The 18,119-nt window shown below is 42.9% G+C and overlaps 1 protein-coding gene across 3 annotated transcripts in view; it reads right to left on the bottom strand.

Annotated features, from left to right (window-relative positions):
• Window positions 1-4,447: 4,447 nt before the first annotated feature.
• Window positions 4,448-18,119, bottom strand: part of Cd180 (CD180 molecule) — a 20,075-nt gene continuing 6,403 nt past the window's right edge. For 2 of the 3 annotated variants that reach the window (XM_031360259.1, XM_031360258.1), the window contains 2 exons: window positions 14,276-14,442; window positions 4,448-12,426 (listed from right to left, as the gene is read on the bottom strand). In XM_031360259.1, coding sequence (XP_031216119.1) covers window positions 10,698-12,426; window positions 14,276-14,442 — 1,896 coding nt within the window. In that variant the 3' untranslated portion in view covers window positions 4,448-10,697. The remainder of the gene's footprint in view (window positions 12,427-14,275; window positions 14,443-18,119) is intronic. The other variant, XM_031360260.1, reaches the window with a different exon arrangement.

The raw sequence follows: 18,119 nt of genomic DNA, 5'->3' as shown, positions 1-18,119 counted from the left end.
TATTCCAGTCAATGGTAATTAGAACATGTCCTGAAGTCAGGCTGTAATTTATCCTGCCAAACTCTCTCCACAAACACACAATCAAATCAGAATTAATAAAAAGCCTGTTTTCGTACTTAATATCTGAAAAAAGTAATCTGACAGTTCATAAATTTCCAGCATATAATTTGCTACAGCTAGACTTAAGATTTCAAGAGGATTCTGGAAACTAGGAAAAAATTCCACCCATAAATTTCTATCTGCAGCCATCTGAGCACCAGAGCACACAGGTTTCTAAGTTTTCTTGCAGTTGAAGACAGAGCCTCCACTGCACTGGCTCTCGGACTGCCTAATGTGGCGACCCTTCCATACAGTTACTCACACTGTGGTGACCCCCAACCATAAAATTATTTTTGCTGCTACTTCGTAACTTTAATTTTGCTACTATTATGAATCATAATATAAAGATCTAATATGCAGGATATCTGATATATGATCCTTGTGAAGAGGTCATTTGGCTCCTAAAAGGGTCTCAACCTACAGGTTGAGAACCACTACTTCAAGGGTTCTTATAGTCCTCTGAAGATTAGCTTATCCTATGACCGAGAATATCAATATGGGCCAACAGAACTTGTCAAAACAATCTCAAGCATCTAAGGGCCCTTTCATCATTTTAAAAGCCTCACTCTGTATATTTTCTTTGCCCTTTTCCATTTGACTCATCTTAGCAAGGGCTTGTGTCAAATCACCCTTCCCTTTCTGCACTGATCTTCCTCGTTATTGCCCTAAGGTTGTTGGCTGGGATCAAATTTCAGGTCTACAGACCAACGTTTGCTGAAATGAACACGTACAGAAAGACCACTTAGTACACTTGGTCAAAGGTACTCTGGGATGCATCTTAGTTCTTTTGTTGAGAAAACATTCAGAAATGTAGTCTCTCCTCTCCTTCTAGGCACAGAGAAGGTGAATAAAAATGCTCTTTACAGAGACATATTTCCTTCACTAAAGGTAGGTCTAAAAGGATAACTAAGCATTGGAAGCTTTGCAAACCAGTCTGTGCTACCATTGCGATTCGGATCCTGTTAGCAGGAAGGGCAGGAAAGCATGGTTCTTGCTGTGCTAAGACGTCTTACATCATAAAGCTGCCTGAAGAAGCAGATCCTACTGAACGGAGGGTGCAACTCTCCAAACAGCTCTCTCTTTGGTTGGCCGTTTAAAAGTTTCTATATGCAGCTGAAAATGAACCTAAGGGTTAGAAGGGTATGGCTCAGAGTGGAGCTCTTATTTAGCCCGAGGGAGGCCCTGGTTTTCAACCCTCACCAAAGTAGCAACACAGTCTCATTAGTTCTGTGATGTCTTTGATCCTTGACTAAATTACCTTACAAATACACCGTTCAGCCTACATTAAAACTTCCTTGTTGTAGCCTCTATGTTTTTAAGATATTTCTAGAAAGCAAGGTAAAACATAAGAAATAGTAAAGCACAACCCACACATGTAAAACTCAAGCAAAGAAACACAACAGCAAACATATACCGAGAGTTCTTAGGACATAAGATTAGCCAGCCTTCCAGCCTAGTTACCACGAACTTGCCAGCAGTCTTATTGTCCTCCCATACCACAAACTGATGGTTAGCACTCATCCATAAGGTCATGTCCTCTCTCACAGCATCAATCAACCTAGGATAATTCCACCCCCTAGCAATTCTACTTACCTAGGAAACTCAGCTCAGTTTCCTTGTCTTAGCGGATGAGACTCTCAAACTCTCTCCACAGGGCCGATTCCTGTTCCAGCTGAACTACTAACCCAGTCAGACACTGGGGACCTTTTCAAAAAGACCCGATCTAGTTTTTAGTTATGACATACAACCCCAGTTTTGATTTTTTTTTTTTAAAGTTTGCTCAACCAAGCTCAGATAACACAACACACAAATCTCATGAAGTTTCAGCCAGGAGATAACATCCTTTTGACTCCCAGATAGAGAACAAGGACTCAACGGCCACAGTAGGTCTGTCAGGCTCAAGCATGAAGACCCTGCCCCTCTGGGGTCTGGGGATTCTATTTTAAATCTCCTGACTTCCTCAAGACTGTTAAAAGGTCCTTAAGTCAATCATACACAGACAAATCTGAGTGGAACACACTCATGGGGCAGCTCCCAGGACCGTTGCGGAGAGGTCCCAGCAACACAATCAGAGTGCATCAATAGGAAAATGGGAGCAAGGGATTAAAATTCTAATGCACTACAGTCTAGTCAACCAGTCAGTCAGCTGGTTAGAGCCTCAGTAGATAGTTGTTTATGGCCTAATTATCTGGCTACAAAGACTTGGGAAGCCAGCCTAAGTTCACTGACTGTGATCAAACATACTGTGTGGGATGTTAGACCCATTGGTGGGTTCTCAGCCCAAATCCTTGCTCCTTGCAAAGTTTTCCTTAATATCACAATATTAATTTGTAGGTGAGCACTACACAAAGGGAGGAAGAGGAAAAATCTGGCTTTTTTTTATTATTTTATTTATTTACATTTCAAATGTTATCCCCATTCCACCTGCTTCTATGAGGATGCTCCCCCCACCCATCCACACCCTCCCTCCTCACTGCCATAGCATTCCCCTACTCTGGGTCATCAAGCCTTCACAGGACTAAGGGCCTCCCCTCCCTTTGATGCCATCCTCTGCTAATATGCAGCTGGAGCCATGGGTTCCATCCCTCAACTGGGGGCTGTGCCTAATCACTGGATATGGTCTCTAAAGTTTCTCTCTCCCCTTTGTTGGGTATTTTGGCTAACGTCATCCCCATTGGGTCCTGGGAACCTCTTGTTGTTCCAAGAGCCCAGTTCTCTCTGTAGTCAATGACTTGATGGTATAGCATACTCAGATGTGGAAAGAAGACCTGTTGGCCATGGTACAAGTGAGTACCCTACACAGCTCTACAAAAATATGGTGAAACCAAGGTCTCTTAGAAATATCTGTCCTCTGTTTCATTAAGCTTCACCTGTAGATGGCTGGCTGTGGCAGGGAAGGCGAAGGATGATGATGCTTGGAGATCCCGCTGCAGGCATGCTATAGCCAGAATGCATGTATCAGTGCTGCTTTACCATCTCTCTCTCTCTTTTTTTTTTTAATTTAAGACTTCATGTTATTCAGCCAAATCATTTATTTACAGTGGGGAATGCTGGTTTGATTTTTTCAATGAAAGAAACCAAAGTCCCACAGAGACAATACTGTAGTGCAGGTTATTTCTGTAGCAGGTGACCAACTATTTCCTTACCTGTTGTCAGGAACTTTAAGAGCCACAGCATCACAGGGATACTGGTATGACAACACACCACTGGTCCAGTAAAACCCAGGGGATTTTGCAATGCAGTTATCAACTTTTTCTTTTGCCACGGTGTTCTGTCACTTTGGAATCTATGTGCTCTGTTAAAGGATACTGTGCTAAAGTCATTCTCCCAAGCTGGAGATACACCACTCCTATTGGATCCAGTGTAGCTCCTGTGAATGTCCCTTTGTGATGCATGCCCCTCCTCGTTCCAACAGTGATCCTCGGCAACAGCTATGGAGCCCTCTTTTACTAGAAAAACAATAGCGTGACCCATGCAGGTTGGGTGCGATCATTGCATTTTAAATACAAGTATTAATAAAGATTGTACCTTTCATCTAGCGCCACAACTAACTGAGAAGCTGTTGACAGTGAGGCCTTCTGGGAGAGGGACACTCAGCTTTCTTCAAGGCATCTTACAAGGGTCTTCATGACCCCTAATAAGCCAATCACGCTCCAGTGGATAGCCTCACACCCAACAGTATATTATATATAGCAGTATATGATATGGTGATAGCGCCAACTGTGCTTTATGGTTTATTTAAGTATAAAAGAAAGGGGGCACAGAGCTGGAGGGACTAGGAGGTGGGGTGGATCCTTGAGGAGTTTGGAGGTAGAATAGAGAGTGAATGTGACCAAAATGTGCTGTATAAAATTCTCAAAGAATTAATAACTATTTGAAAAGTTAGTGCCCTTTTCCATTCTGTGCTGAATCTCACAATCCAGGATTCTTTCTTTCTTTCTTTTTTTATGCTTGCAGAAACAGAAGTCTTAGTAAAATCCAGTCAGCTCTTTTTTATGTTCTTATATATGGATTTCTGGAGAAGTTGAATCGATGAAGTCTCAGCCTGAATGTGGTCAACACCATCCCAAGGACTCAAATCCCAGACTGATTAAAAGGCAGGAGAAGGAGGAAGCCCCCAGGTCCCTGTGCTCCTCTTCCTCTGTTTCCTGCCTGGGACTACACTAGTCCACACTGTACCTAGCAGCCCTGCTATGCAGCTGACAGGCCTCCCTCGCTAAAATGGACTTTATTCCCCAAAACCATGAGTTGAAACAACCCTTCCTTAACTTACTTTTGTTGTGTACTTTGTCACAACACTGAGAAAACACAGTCCCTTTTGCTGAATAATGAAGCAACAGTGGCTGTGTTCTTTAGTAACAGAGCTCTTTTGCATGAACATTAAAACACAAATACATCCTGCAGTTATTTATGACAGTACACATTCCATGTCATGTACACATTTCATTTCATGCCATACTGTGTGGGTGAGAGGGAGGGGAGTAGGGAGGAGGGGAGGGGGGAGAGAGGGAGTTACAGAGGGAGAGAGGAGGAGAGGGCCATTTTCTGTAGGATGAGCAGGCTTCGGGCAGTAAACATACAGGAGGAAAAAGCTATGGTGGACATTTTGCGCGTATACCATCAGCATCCCACATGGACTGGCGGAAGGTTGAACTTCATATTGTGCGTGAGGATGGGAAGACTTGGCCATTCCTCCATGCATCTGAAGCTCTAAGGTCCTTGGCATGGCTGGGTCCATGTGCACAGCACACCCTCACTCAGGGCTCCCTCCACTCCCTATATAGATTTGCCATTGGACAACAGCTGCAGCCTAAGTTTGAAGGCGAGTGGAACTGCAGCCTACTTAAGAACACGCCCATGTATGGTACCCAGGCTGTAGTCAGTCAGAGCAGCTGAGCGCCAGCCAATAACAAGTTGTTACATCCACACACGCAAAGTCTTCATGATACCTTACCTAAGTAAGGCAAAGACTGCTGTGACCAATCAAGTTCTTTCTCTATGTCACTGCCCTTTACTGCTTATAAATCTCACGTTGCTGGATGCAGGTCTCTGAGCCGTCACAGTTGAAGTATATCCAACTCATGAATCCTTCTTTGCTCAAAGATACTCTGCCAAATTCAATTTGTCTAAACTGAATTTATCTAAAAGTATTTACAGTAAAATTCCTCTATGGTTGTGTCTAACCCATCACCTCTGACTACTGCCCAATGTCTTCTATGGCATGTCCACCTTCCCCATTTAACTTATATACTTTCCTAGTGATGAATTCTCAAATTGCTGTGAATCTCTCCCTCCATAACTAATGCTGGGAGGGAAGTCTTTGCAGATATATAAAGCTTTCTTGGTATATAACCCCAGAGAAGAAGTTTCAGGCTATGTAATTTAATTTGACTGGTTATTGTCATATAGTTGTAGGACTGAACCAATCTACTGATAACCCTACAAGTAAAGCATATAGTGCCTATAAGCCCACACCCAATCCCCTTGCTGCTCCTGCCTTTTATGTGTGCATCTGTGTGAGTATGTGTGGACCTTTGTGGGCAAGTGCCTGCACATGGCCAAGCATACATCAGATCCCTGGGAGCGGGAGTTACAGGCACTTGTGAGCCACCTGATGTAGGTGTTGGGATCCAGACTCCAGTCCTCATGATAGAACAGCAAGGACTCTTAACACTCAAAACTGTTCTCCAGCCCCAGTCTGACATTAATGTTTATCTCATTTTGACATGTATTCCTCTGATTTCTATCTGAATTGGCACATTCTTATAGAATTAAGTTCTTCCTTCTAAGAACATGGAGGATCTCCCCATTTATTCAGAACATCTCCTAGTTTACCTCATCCCTTATCTATCACTATAGTTAGATTATTCATTTAGGTTGTTTCTAAGAGATGATAAAGGGAGACCCAAGCTATTTAGAGAGCTCATGGACCAAACTGGATGTGCTAACGTACATTATATTTCTGAAATCAGGATGTGGGCAGGAGGATAATAGTTTGAGGTCAGTCTTGAAGAAATAGTAAGAGACCCTATCAACAACAGAGACATGGAGGAAGGGGTAGAGGATGGCATGAAGATGGACTATGGGCCAAATGAAAGGAAGACAAAGAAATGAATTTGTGGATGCTCTGAGGGCTGCTTCACCCTCTGCTTTCCTCTGCCAGACTTGGACCCACATCTTAGACAGCCAGGTGCTCAGAGAACATTAAATAGAAAGGGCAGAAGATCTCCAATGAGCCTCCCTGCTTAATCTTTTGTGAGCAACAATAGACGTTAAGCATAACCCATAGATTCTTCCCAAGTCTTATACTATTCAATTCAACCTTTCACTTTTAAGCTGCTAGCAAGTGGCAGGATTGGGTAGCAAAAATGGGAGAGACAGTATGGCCTCAGGGGCAGTGTCTCACAGCCCAGCAGTGAGGGCAAAGAGACAGTCAAGTTGCCTGGCAGGTTGTTGCACCTTGGAAGTGCCAATCACATCTGTCCAATTTTTGGAAAGAAGTTTCCTCCCCTGGGGTATGAAGTCTCTAGCTTATCTGAATCATGGAGTGTAACATGCTTTTGGTGTTGGTTGCTTAAATTAAGATTAGAAATGATTTTATGTAAAATTATTTGGTGGGGAGTGGGGGCCAATATTCAGAGGTAGGTTGAAGACTTCTGTTTTGTCAGGAATTCTCCAGGTGGCTCTGGTGTTCAACTAGGCTTGGGAGCTGTCGTGGGCTGGTTGCTCTGTGCCACAGGCTAACTCCCTCTGCGCTAGACAGTTACACTCTTAACATGTCCAGCTTTGAGATAACCCCTTCTATTGCTGTAATTCAAGTGCCGCTTCTGCACCAGAGCAGAAGGAAAACCCTGCTGGTAACTCCACTCGCAGGCCCTACTAAGACTATACCAGCAAGCCAGTTATTTCACACGTTTGTAAACTTCAAAATTGCACTTTCGTCTTCTCAGAGAGTTGGACAAATCAGAGCAATATAAAGCATCCTGTCTCAGAATGTTTCAGATAATGCCTGTGTTTGAGAGTGTGCTGTGCTCGGTTTAGAAGCAATGGCTGCTGCTACGGGAAAGGGTATAATTCTTTCCTGGATTATAGGAGCTGCAGCTCACGCAGAGAGTCCTTTGTGATGGAGGCCAGTCAGCTTTTATGGACCTCAGTGTTATTTGCTTCAGTACACTTTGGAATGCAGGGTCAGCTCACTGGGCTACATCATGCAATAATAACACATTTTTATAGGCATAGCTTGTCAGAGCAGCAACAACATGCAATCCATAAAACCAATAAACACCCGACATCTCCAGATCCTATCCTAGTAACCAGATAAAGCAATAAAATTGACAGCAGCCATCAAAAAGCTCCCTTCCTGGCTCTGTGGGGTGAATTTACTGTTGCTTAATACAGAGGAGCTGCCAATGGGCCTTAGATCAGTGTGCTCAGGTACGGCAACACACAGGGCACGAAGTTTAGCAGGCCTCACACGTGAAAGCAAATGGGCAGCTAGGGCTTGCCAAGGCTTGGACCTTGAGGTCTTTAGTGTAATGCATCTGGAGCAGAGATTTTCTACAGAATACTTTGGGTTTTCCAAGTTATAAATTAGTATTAAGCGAAACGGTATGGTTATAGTGTCTCTTCTATTGCTGTGAAGAGACACCATGACCACAGCAACTTTTACAAAGGAAAACATTTAACTGGGGATGGCTTACAGATTCAGAGGTTCAGTTCATTATTATCATGGCAGAAAACATAGTGTGAAGGTAGATGTGATGCTGGAGGACGAGCTGATATTTCTACATCTGGATCAGCAGGCCAAAGGAAGTGAGCTGTTTCTGAGACTTCCTCCAACAAAGCCACACATACTCCCGCAAGGCCTCACCTACTCCTGCAAGGCCTCACCTCCTAGTAGTGCCACTCTCTTTGAGCCTATGCGGGTCATTTTCTTTCGAATTATCTCAGAGAGTGGTAGATTCACAACTAGTATCTTCCATCTTTACCGTATATCCTTAAGGCAGGAATCAGCTGACATCTGACAGAACAGAGAAAGAACCCAATGGGTTGGTGTTTTCTAAGACAGCATTTTGAATGTGGGATCCATCTACAATCTGAGATGGGGGAGGGAGGAGGGAAAACACGAAGAGGATGGTGGGCTATTACAGAGATCGGTCATTGGCTAGGGCTCTGCAATTAATCTCATCTTAACAATATCCTAAGTACTGGAGGCTTACCCATTATTAACAGGTTGCTCTGGGGATCGCTGGTGAGAGATATGTGTGGGAGGTGCAGTAAAGGAAGCAAGGGTAAGTGACGACCGGCTGGTGATAGCAGTAAGCACTGAGAAGGGCTTAGGAACCAGAGGCTTGCAAAATCTCAGCAGCTGTTCAAGCTATAAAACATGAGGGTTGTGTGGGGGCTCAAGGAACGGGCTTTCTACACAAGCCTGCAGACTGAGTCCAGCTCCCTAGCACCCATATAAAGACTGGCAGATCAGTGTGCATTTGTAACCCCAGAGCTGGAGGCAGGGGTGGAGCATGGAGATGGATAGATCCCTGGGGTTTGGGTGCATGCCTCATTCAGTGAGGGATCCTGTCTCCGGTTGGATAGTGAAGCCCTCGCATGACATTGCCATCTGGCCTTCACTTGAACATTCACGCGTGAACATGAGCACACACACACTGAACCCTTATAAAGTCCCAGTTGTGATTCTGGCCATTGGAGATCTGTAGGAACAATAAAGACCTTGGAGAGTTCACTGGATCTGGCGCCATTCACCATTGGGTCAGGGTTGCCTCTATAGAGAAAAGCCACTCTGGGAAGAGGAAACCATGCCGGCAAATCTCAGGAACGTGAGGACTGACTGAAGGAGCTTCTAGAGGCAGGAATGACCAAGTGAGAAAGGCTGAAATCTCTAAGTAGCGAAGAGGCTCATCCCAACGTCTACCTGCCTAAGCAGCTCTCCCAGGGGTGAAGAGAAGATCCGGCTACTCTTATCTTTCTGACTGGATATTACCATTGGTCAATCATTCCTTGACATTTGACCTGCATTTTAGAACTGGTTAAAGTGTCTAACCTAAAATTGGTTATGAAATTTATTGAAGGCTTTAGATAGCTGCCCTTTGGTTTTTGTGGAGAAATTGGGGCCAGGAGTCCCCACAGATACCATAATCCTCAAATATTCAAGTCCATTATGCAAAAATGAGTAGGATAGTATTTTCATACACCCACACAATCTTTCCACATACTTTTTGTGTTTAGATCATTAACACAGTATATTCTGTGTAAATAGTGATGTTGTCTGGGAAATCATGAAATAAAAAAGTATACATATATCTAGTATTTGTGCTATCTTTTTCAAATATTACCAATCTATTGGTGCTTAAATCCCCAGATTAAGAGAATAATATCTATAAATATTACAACTGAGTTTCAACTAGCAATTCAGACTTTAGACAATCCAGCCTGTACCAGAAGGATTCTAAGACTTGGGAACTATCTTGTTCTGTCCATCTTTCTGCTTTCAATAGCCTCATGTTGTCTGTCATTGCTACACCCTTGGGAATACTCCTGGACTGAACAGAAACTCTTCTCAGTAAACTGGCCTTATCGTATTCCCCACAGTTAGTGTGCAGTGATACATAAATCCACAAGGTTTCATTGTGAAGGTGTTCAATATTCTCCAAAGGGATTAACAGGCTTCCAAAGAAGGCCAGCCTGGGAACCAGACACAATTCTCCCTGTTCTTGTGGGAGAGAGGTCCAAGTACCAGAAACCTGGATAATAAAAAGAACAGTTTGACCTTAGCTCACCTCTAAGTCTGCAACCAAAGAGCCAGAATACCAGATCATGGAAGAGGAGACCCCTTGTTGTGGAAATTGCTGAAATCTTAGCTTTTAATGATGGGTGGGACCAGGTTTTACAAGTTTTGTTCTGTTGGAGTACCATAGAAGCCTCTCAAAACCTTAGAAAGCAAACAATTGAGGTGACTAACAGACTCTAGTTGAGAGCTGAATTTATTACTTTGTCTTTTATTTTAAATTCATTGTTGTTGGGTTTTCTTTTTTTTTGGTTTTGTTTTTATATCTTTTGTCATTTAAAATGGGCATTAGATTTTGCTGGGACCTGACTTTCCCAAAATGGCTCAATGACAAAGAGCTTACCCTCAAGCAAAATGTCTGAAGTGTGAGAGAAAGAGAGTGGAGGGTCAGAGTGGGCCCCAGAATAGCCAAGTTGAGTGGAGGCTGGGCTGGGGGGTGGAGGCCAGGGTGGGGGCTGGGGTGGGGGCTGGGGTGGGCGGGTGAGAGGGGTAGGGGTGGGGGATGATGATGCCTGTGGTTAATGCTCTTCTTTCTCAGATGGGTAGAGCTGACAGTAGGTCACTTTTCACTGGAGGAACTAACTGCCTCTGTGTCTCACAGCCATGTCTGGTCCTTCAACCACAGCACCATAAAAGACTCATATGAGTAAGACATGTTCAGAAAAGCTTAGTGAACCCCCCCAACCCAGCCCTAGGAACCAATAGAAAAGTCTGGTCACTCAAGAGTGATAGTTTCTTCACTTGGGATATTTCTTGCTAAACACATTTATCTGCCTTCCCTGGAAACCTTGAGCTAAATGTGCTGGTATTTCCACCTGAGAAAATATTTCACTGCAAAAATCATCAAAACAGCAGACACGAGTAAGAATACAATGAGAAAGAAAATGCCCACAGCTGCCATACTACAGGACAGCATGACATCGGATAGCCTGACGCCCCTCAGCAGAGGAGGATTTGCGCAAAGAGTGTCCTCTGTGTCCTCAAGTTTTTGCAAGTTTTCTTTGTACCATTCTAAAAAGTAAATGTTTGAGCAAGTGCAGTCAAGGGGATTTTGTCTTAAATTAATGGTCCTCTGCTGGGACAAGATGGGGAGGAGACTGGGCGGGATGATGCTGATGTGATTGGAGGCTAGATTGAGGTAGATCCCCTTAAGATGGCTGAGAGCCTCAATGCTACTGGACGTCAGCCTGTTGTGACTCAGGTCTACATGATTCATTATCTTCAGACTGGTGAAGGCTCGCTGGTCAATGGAGGAGAGATCACAAAAGGATAAAATCAGGATTTCTAGGCTTCCTAGTGTCTGAAGTGGGTTGGTCTTTTGGATATTCCCATTTGGAAAGTGATTTCCCTGTAAGTTCAAATGCTGGAGTGCCGGCAGGCCATCAAGGAGATGCTGATTGCTGATGTCAAGGAGGCAGTGGGAGAGATTTAGCACCTTCAAAAGATGGAGGCTCTGGAAAGGACTTTGTGCATCTTTAACCTGCAGTCGGGTAAATGCCAAATCTAGCAGTTCTAGCTGAGGACATTCTTTGAATGCCTCAGTCTTGAGGCCCATGGGTTCGTTGTAGCTCAAGTTCAGGCTCTGTAAATGAGACAGGTTTCTGAGCTGCAGCTTGCAACAATCAGAAGCTTCAATGTCATCATGGCTTAGGTCAAGTTCACGAAGATTTTCTAGGTTTTCTAAACAGCCAGTACCAAGCTCAAGTCTCTTCATGTTGCCTTTGATGTAAAGGTGAGTAAGGGATGGGAAATTGGAAGCACTGATTTGGCACAAATTCTCAAACTTATTTGCACTGAGAACTAATTTCTTAAGTTTGCTTAGTCCCACAATCCCAGATGGCAATTCTCTCAGGTGAGTGGCTGTTAGGTCCAGTTCCTGGAGGCCACTAAAGCAGTGGAACGTGTTGGAGGAAATGTTGAAGAAGTAATGCTTTTGTAGGTTGATGCTCTCAACAGACATTTCGCAGAGACCCTCAAACATGGAGGAACTAATATCTTCGTCATCAATGTCCTCAAATGTCCCCAGCCAGAGAGACTGGATAGTAGAGTTCTTCAAACCCTTGAAGATAACTAGCAAGCTTTGAGTTCCTCCAAAGTTCAAACTTTGGAAGACAGTTGACTGGAAAGCCCCTGCCTCTATTCCTGTTATATTGTTTCCATTTAAGTTAAGGCTCAGATTAGTGGCTTTCTTTAGAGAGCTTATATCTTCTTTAGATAGGTAATGGATAGCATTATTCTGAAAATCCAGGACCTTCAGCTTCTCTGTCTGGAAGTCTTTGGGGAGCTTAATGGTAGAAATGTGGTTGCTTCCAAGATAGAGACTTTCCAAGGTTTTTTGATTGTGCATTGGGATGAAATCAATACTGGATATTCCTGTTTGGATGAAGAACAGATGCTTCAGTGCCTTAGGCCCACTAAGTGCTGTCTCTGCCATAAAAATCAGGGGATTCGCAGTTAGCACAAGTGTGTCTAACCGATGTTGGCTTTGGAAAGTATCTTCATGTATCCAGTAAATCTGGCACCTCAAAGAAGATAAGAGCACTCAGCAATCATTTATACAAGGACAAATGAACCAACACCAGCACAGTAGTGCATTAACAAATCCATTGTGTGCAATAACCAAATAGCATACATTACAGAGAAGAAAAACAGAACCTTCTTCCGTACCCACAGAATAATAGCCTCAGTTCTGAACACTCTGATTCAGAATTTAATCTATATCCCTTATCCCTTTTAGAATGAACTTTCAGGGATTTTTAAATTTCTTTCTTTTATAGTAAGGAAAAAAAACTGATTTGATTGATTGTCAAAACTCAAACTATGATTTACTGCTTAATTTAATATAAACTATACCAAAAACTATATATCTGCATAGGAGACAATATATATTGGTAACATCATTGGCAGCATACAACCTTTACTGGTTTATTTTTGTTGTTGTTGTTGTTGTTGTTGTTTTGTTTTTTTGTTTTTTGGTGGAGGGCAGTGTTAGTAAAGATTGAATCCAGGACCTAGCACATGCTAATGCATATTCTACCACCAGGCTATAGTCTTGCTCTCTTCTTATCGGGTAAATGTAAAAGAGGTTTATGAAGAACTATGTGTCAGATGCTACATGGGGAAATGCTCCTTGAACTGGAAAACAGTAAAGAAATCCCCATTCTGGTGATTTTTATATCTAAAAATACTAGATTAATTACACACTTGTACACATGAACACATACCCCTTTGCACACATGTATACTGATGGTTTCCTCATCTACCCACAAGTGAGTAGTGATAATGGCCATAGCATCTCACGATGGTACTCATAAACAAGAAAGATCACTATAGATGCATATGTTCTCCTACTCTGCAGGAATGGAAGGACCAATGTGGGAAGCTGCTACAAAGGTCAGAGATGCCATGGAAGCATCAGGCTTCTCTACCCTTTTCATATATGCAAGTTGTACCCTCACTTGCTTTGGATATTTCTGCCCATTTGTTCTCAAGCATTGGTTCAGCATTCAGATAAAACTTGCAGGCTATATTTCACCAACTGGAATCATGATTCTGCCTCTAGAACAGATAATGGAACTCTTTATCCAATTTATATAAAGCAGGTAAAAAAAAAGTTAATAGAAGCCAGGTGTAGGGGTGCTAGCCTTTAATTCTAGCTCCCCGGAGGCAGAAGCAGACAATTAATTATCTGTGAGTTCAAGGTCAGCCTGGTTAACATAGTGAATTCCAGGACAGCCAGGACTACATAGAGAGACTTTGTCTCAAACAAACAACAACAAAAACAAAGTTACTAGAGAGTTCTACGTGTTTCTCCTAAAATGTCATTGCTCAGTAACAGTCAATTCTATTAACATTCAGTGTGGTATGGCATTAGAGTTGTTTTTATTTTGCCATCAATAATTCTTAGACCAGTGGTTTTCAACCCTCCTATTGCTACAGCCCTTTAAGACAGTTCCTCATGTTGTGGTGACCCCCCCTCACACTATAAAATTATTTTGTTTCTACTTCATAACTGTAATGTAGCTATTGGTATGAATTATAATGTAGATATGCAGGTTATCTGATATGTGACCCTGTGAAAGGGCCGTTTCCACCCTCAAATGGGTCCTGACCCCCAGGTTGAGAACCACTACCTGCGAGCTTCCTAAGCAGCAATACTGAAGCAGAGCTGGAGAGCAGCGTGTTTGCCTCCTAATCGACTGGCGTTTGTTTGCAATAGAAAATAGCACTCAGAATGTGTTCCTTAGGAAAGGATAAACACACAAGCAGCTTATCTGTGGCCATAGAGGAGATATCGGAGACACTTGGGATGTACAATACAGTTTTGCTTAAGTAAAATGTCAAGAGCACTCAAGGAACTGAAATATCTACCTGGTTAAATCCAGAAAGGTGAGATTTATGAGTCTGCTGAAGGTCGTATTTTGAATGGTAGGCAAGACGTTAAAGCTGAAGTCCAAGCATTCTGTTGAGTTTGGTAGAGTGCCAGGAATTTCACTGAGACCTAAATTTTCACAGTTGTATGTTTTGTTGGCTTCTTTCTGATGGGAGAAGCAATATGAATTAATACTTGATTTAGTAGTTTGATTCACTCTCTAGAAAATTCATGTGTGATTTGCCTTTTCAGAAGCAACCCCATGTCTAGTAATCTCTATCAAAAATATACTTGCAAAACCACAAAATGTTTATGCACAATTATATTCATCATAGTGGTTTTTTTTTGTAAGAAACCACAAAGAATAATAATAAAGCACTCTGTCTTGCTTAGAGGATGATTCAAATAAATCAGTTAGGAAAAGACATTTGTGGTTCATCAGAGAACTCTGAATGATGGCATTAGATAATGTTGAGAAAATTACACTTTGTTAGCCAGGGATTGGCTGTAAGCCAACGTGTGGAGGGCTCACCTCTAATCTCATCACTATGGATAGAGGAAGAGGGGAAGGAAACTTTTGCTAAGAAATAAAGATGAGGCTAGTGATAGGATAAGGACACTTGCCACCAAGCCTGCCAACTTGAGTTTGTTTCCTTGGAATTCGCAGAATAGAAAGAAAACCAACCAACTCTTGCAAGTTGTCCTTGCAAAGTTAACTTTACCCACATGCTGTGTTATGTACACACACACTGAAAAGTTATTTTAAAAGAGAAAGATATATAAGATTTCTTAGAAAAACAAATAATAGTAATAGACTAACCCTTGCATGATTTTGAAAAATGTTAGGAAAGGACATTCTATAAATTATCAGAGTAGTGGCTAACACGATTTAATGATATTGAGAAATAATAAATTTTCCAAAGGGGGGGGTGGGGGGTAAGAGTGAATTTCTTAACATCTGTGGCTAATGTGATTATGTAAATAACTGGCTTAGTCTTTTGAGACACACATTAAAGTAGCTAAAGATTAAATGACATGTTTGAGATTTGTTTCAATATACTTTAGTTAAAAAAGGTAAAGAGAGAGAGCAAGAGTGAGCAAGAGCAAGCGAGAGTGAGCAAACAAGCAAGAGAGAGAGAGAGAGAGAGAGAGAGAGAGAGAGAGAGAGAGAGAGAGAGAGAGAGACAACAGTCTATAATCCCAGCACTTTGGAGTTTGAGACAGGAGGATTGGTATGAATTTTAGCATGTCTGGGATAGAGAAAGCACCTGTTTCAACAAACAAACAAACAAACAAACAAATAATCCAAACAATCAGAAAAGGACGGGAGGAGAGAGAACTGGGTACAGAAAGACGAGCAGCAAAGACCAGCAGTACTCAGATATCTCACAGCCTACGTGAACTCAAGTGCTGCTGGCCCTTGGACGGTGAGAGACGTGAATTTGGAAGCTCTTGTAACTATTTTGTAACACATTTTCTAGACACAATGTTAAAAGGAAAACTAAGTAGCATAGATATTGGATGTTTCAATCTTAACACGTAAATCATTTCCCCTTTTTGGATCTGCAAGCTATGACTACCAGACTGTGGGACTTTGAGTCCATCCTGTGTCCAACGTAGTTGAAGATCCTGAAATCTAATAGAGATTGCCTCCTCAATCCCTAATCTAAAATGCTGATCTTGAACCAAGTAGAAATGGGAATATATTCATCAGAAGGCCCCATAACTGTATGGTCATGGTTTATCTGATAGCGCTACAGTATAGAGGGCTGACGTATGTCTGATGAGTGGGGGTAGGTAGGAAGGTCTGTGATGTGCATCCCATCTGGGGGGGGGGTCCTAGGAAAGAAAAGTACCATTGAAGGTCCAGGAAGATGAGCGACAGGGACCACCAGTGCTCAGAACTCACACAACCATACATCTCCTGGTCCCGGACCTGCTCTCTAGTGGCCCACTGAGGCTGCTCCACCCTGCTGTTGTTCAGCTGCCTTCTGACTGCTGACTACAAACAGATTTCCCTGATGGGAGACAGAAGCACACATACCTTCCTTTGCTCTGAAGGGTGAGGCTCTTGAGCGGGCATCACTTTAGTCCCTTTTTGTTTAACTCTATTTCCTGCTCCATGGCGCACTTTCTCCTAGCTTCACTAAGCATGCGCATCTACAGGAAATCACTGGTTTCCTTTTGTGCTGTGAGGTTATTATAAGTGTCGCTGAAGAAAATGCCATATTTATATTTCCTTGTAATTTATTCTCCATTTTTATAGACCCAGAGTCCTCTAGGCACTGTCACAAATCCATCCACATAATGTCCTTGAAAGGCACACTTTGCATTTAAAACTTAGATTTAGCTGACTGGTGAGAAAAACCATGTTACCAGACTGTCCCTGGTGCCAGTGCATGAGCCTCACCCAGAGAGAACCTGTGCAGACAGCACTGGACTCAATGCTACTATGGTTCCAGGTCACTTGGACACTATTTTTTATTTTCTGGTCCCCATGGGCATATCACATACATGTGGAGAAAGGGGAATCCCCCAATCTGCCAGCTCTATTATAATCATCTTATAGCAAAGGGCCTAAGGCTAATGATTTCCCCCTCCTGCATATACACTGCCGGGACACTGAAATTATTTCCTGTGTTAGCCTCTCCTGGGCTTTCTAAGCACTTTACTGCACTGATGGGATTCAGAAAGTAGAGGCTGCAGGACCTCTGCTGAGTCAGGGGCCATGGGAGCTGCTAGAGAAGGCAAGACAGTGAAATAGCAGTGAGAGACAGAGAGAGAGAGAGGGAGAGAGAGACAGAGAGAGACAGAGAGAGAGAGAGACAGAGAGAGACAGAGAGAGACAGAGAGAGACAGAGACAGAGAGAGAGAGACAGAGAGAGAGACAGACAGAGACAGAGAGGCAGAGAGAGAGACAGAGAGAGACAGAGAGAGAGACAGAGAGAGACAGAGAGAGAGTGAGCCTGACAGTGCCAAGAAGGAACCCACCAAAGCCTCTTTCACAAATCTCCATGGAGATGAAGATAGCAGTGACTGTGCTGCTGCCCTTGATTTCTAGAAGGACAAGGACGTGAAGTTTCAGACCAAACAGGTCTTGGGTTCTGCTAGCAATTCCTCTAGGCTCCGCCCACCAGTTACCTAACAACAGCCGCCTGATGGGTACAATCCTGGAGCTAGGCCTATGAGGACTGTTGGGCTTCTCTCTCCCTATTCTCCCCCAACCCCCTACGTGTTCCTGGCCGGCCTCTTCTCTTTCCCTATCTTCTCTCTCTTTCTGTTCTTCTCTGTCCCCCTCCTTTCTCTGCTTCATGCCACCAATAAACCTTCTTCATATTAGGCCTGTTGAATGGCTTGATTGTTCAAGTGGAGACCTTGGCCAGGCCCATGGAGGTGCCCTCTCATGGGGCATTATACCATCACTAAAACACAACAGGTTACACACACATACACACACACACAAACACACATACACACGTGCCTTCTACAGTTTTTGCAGTCTGAGTTTTACAATACAAATTGTTATGACTGTGAGAGTTAGCAATGTTTTCAGTTGATTGTATATTTTAAGGCTAGATGTGTGAACATGAGAACACATGCAATCACTCTTGTGTGTTCCTTTGGAATGTAAGTTTTTGTAAGTTACAGATACCCAGTTTATACCTCCTTTAGAGCAAGGACATACAGTCACAGTACCATTATCAAGTTCAGAGTGTTTAACATCAATTTGAGTTGTTATCCAACAATCCATAATTTTTTCAGTTGTTGCTACATTGTCCTCCAAGGCAATTTTCTGTTTTTCTTATCATACATATACACACACACACACACACACACACACAC

The sequence above is a fragment of the Mastomys coucha genome, unplaced genomic scaffold (assembly GCF_008632895.1).
Source record: "Mastomys coucha isolate ucsf_1 unplaced genomic scaffold, UCSF_Mcou_1 pScaffold8, whole genome shotgun sequence".
Taxonomy (NCBI): domain Eukaryota; kingdom Metazoa; phylum Chordata; class Mammalia; order Rodentia; family Muridae; genus Mastomys; species Mastomys coucha.
This window is presented reverse-complemented; position numbering and strand designations above follow the sequence as displayed.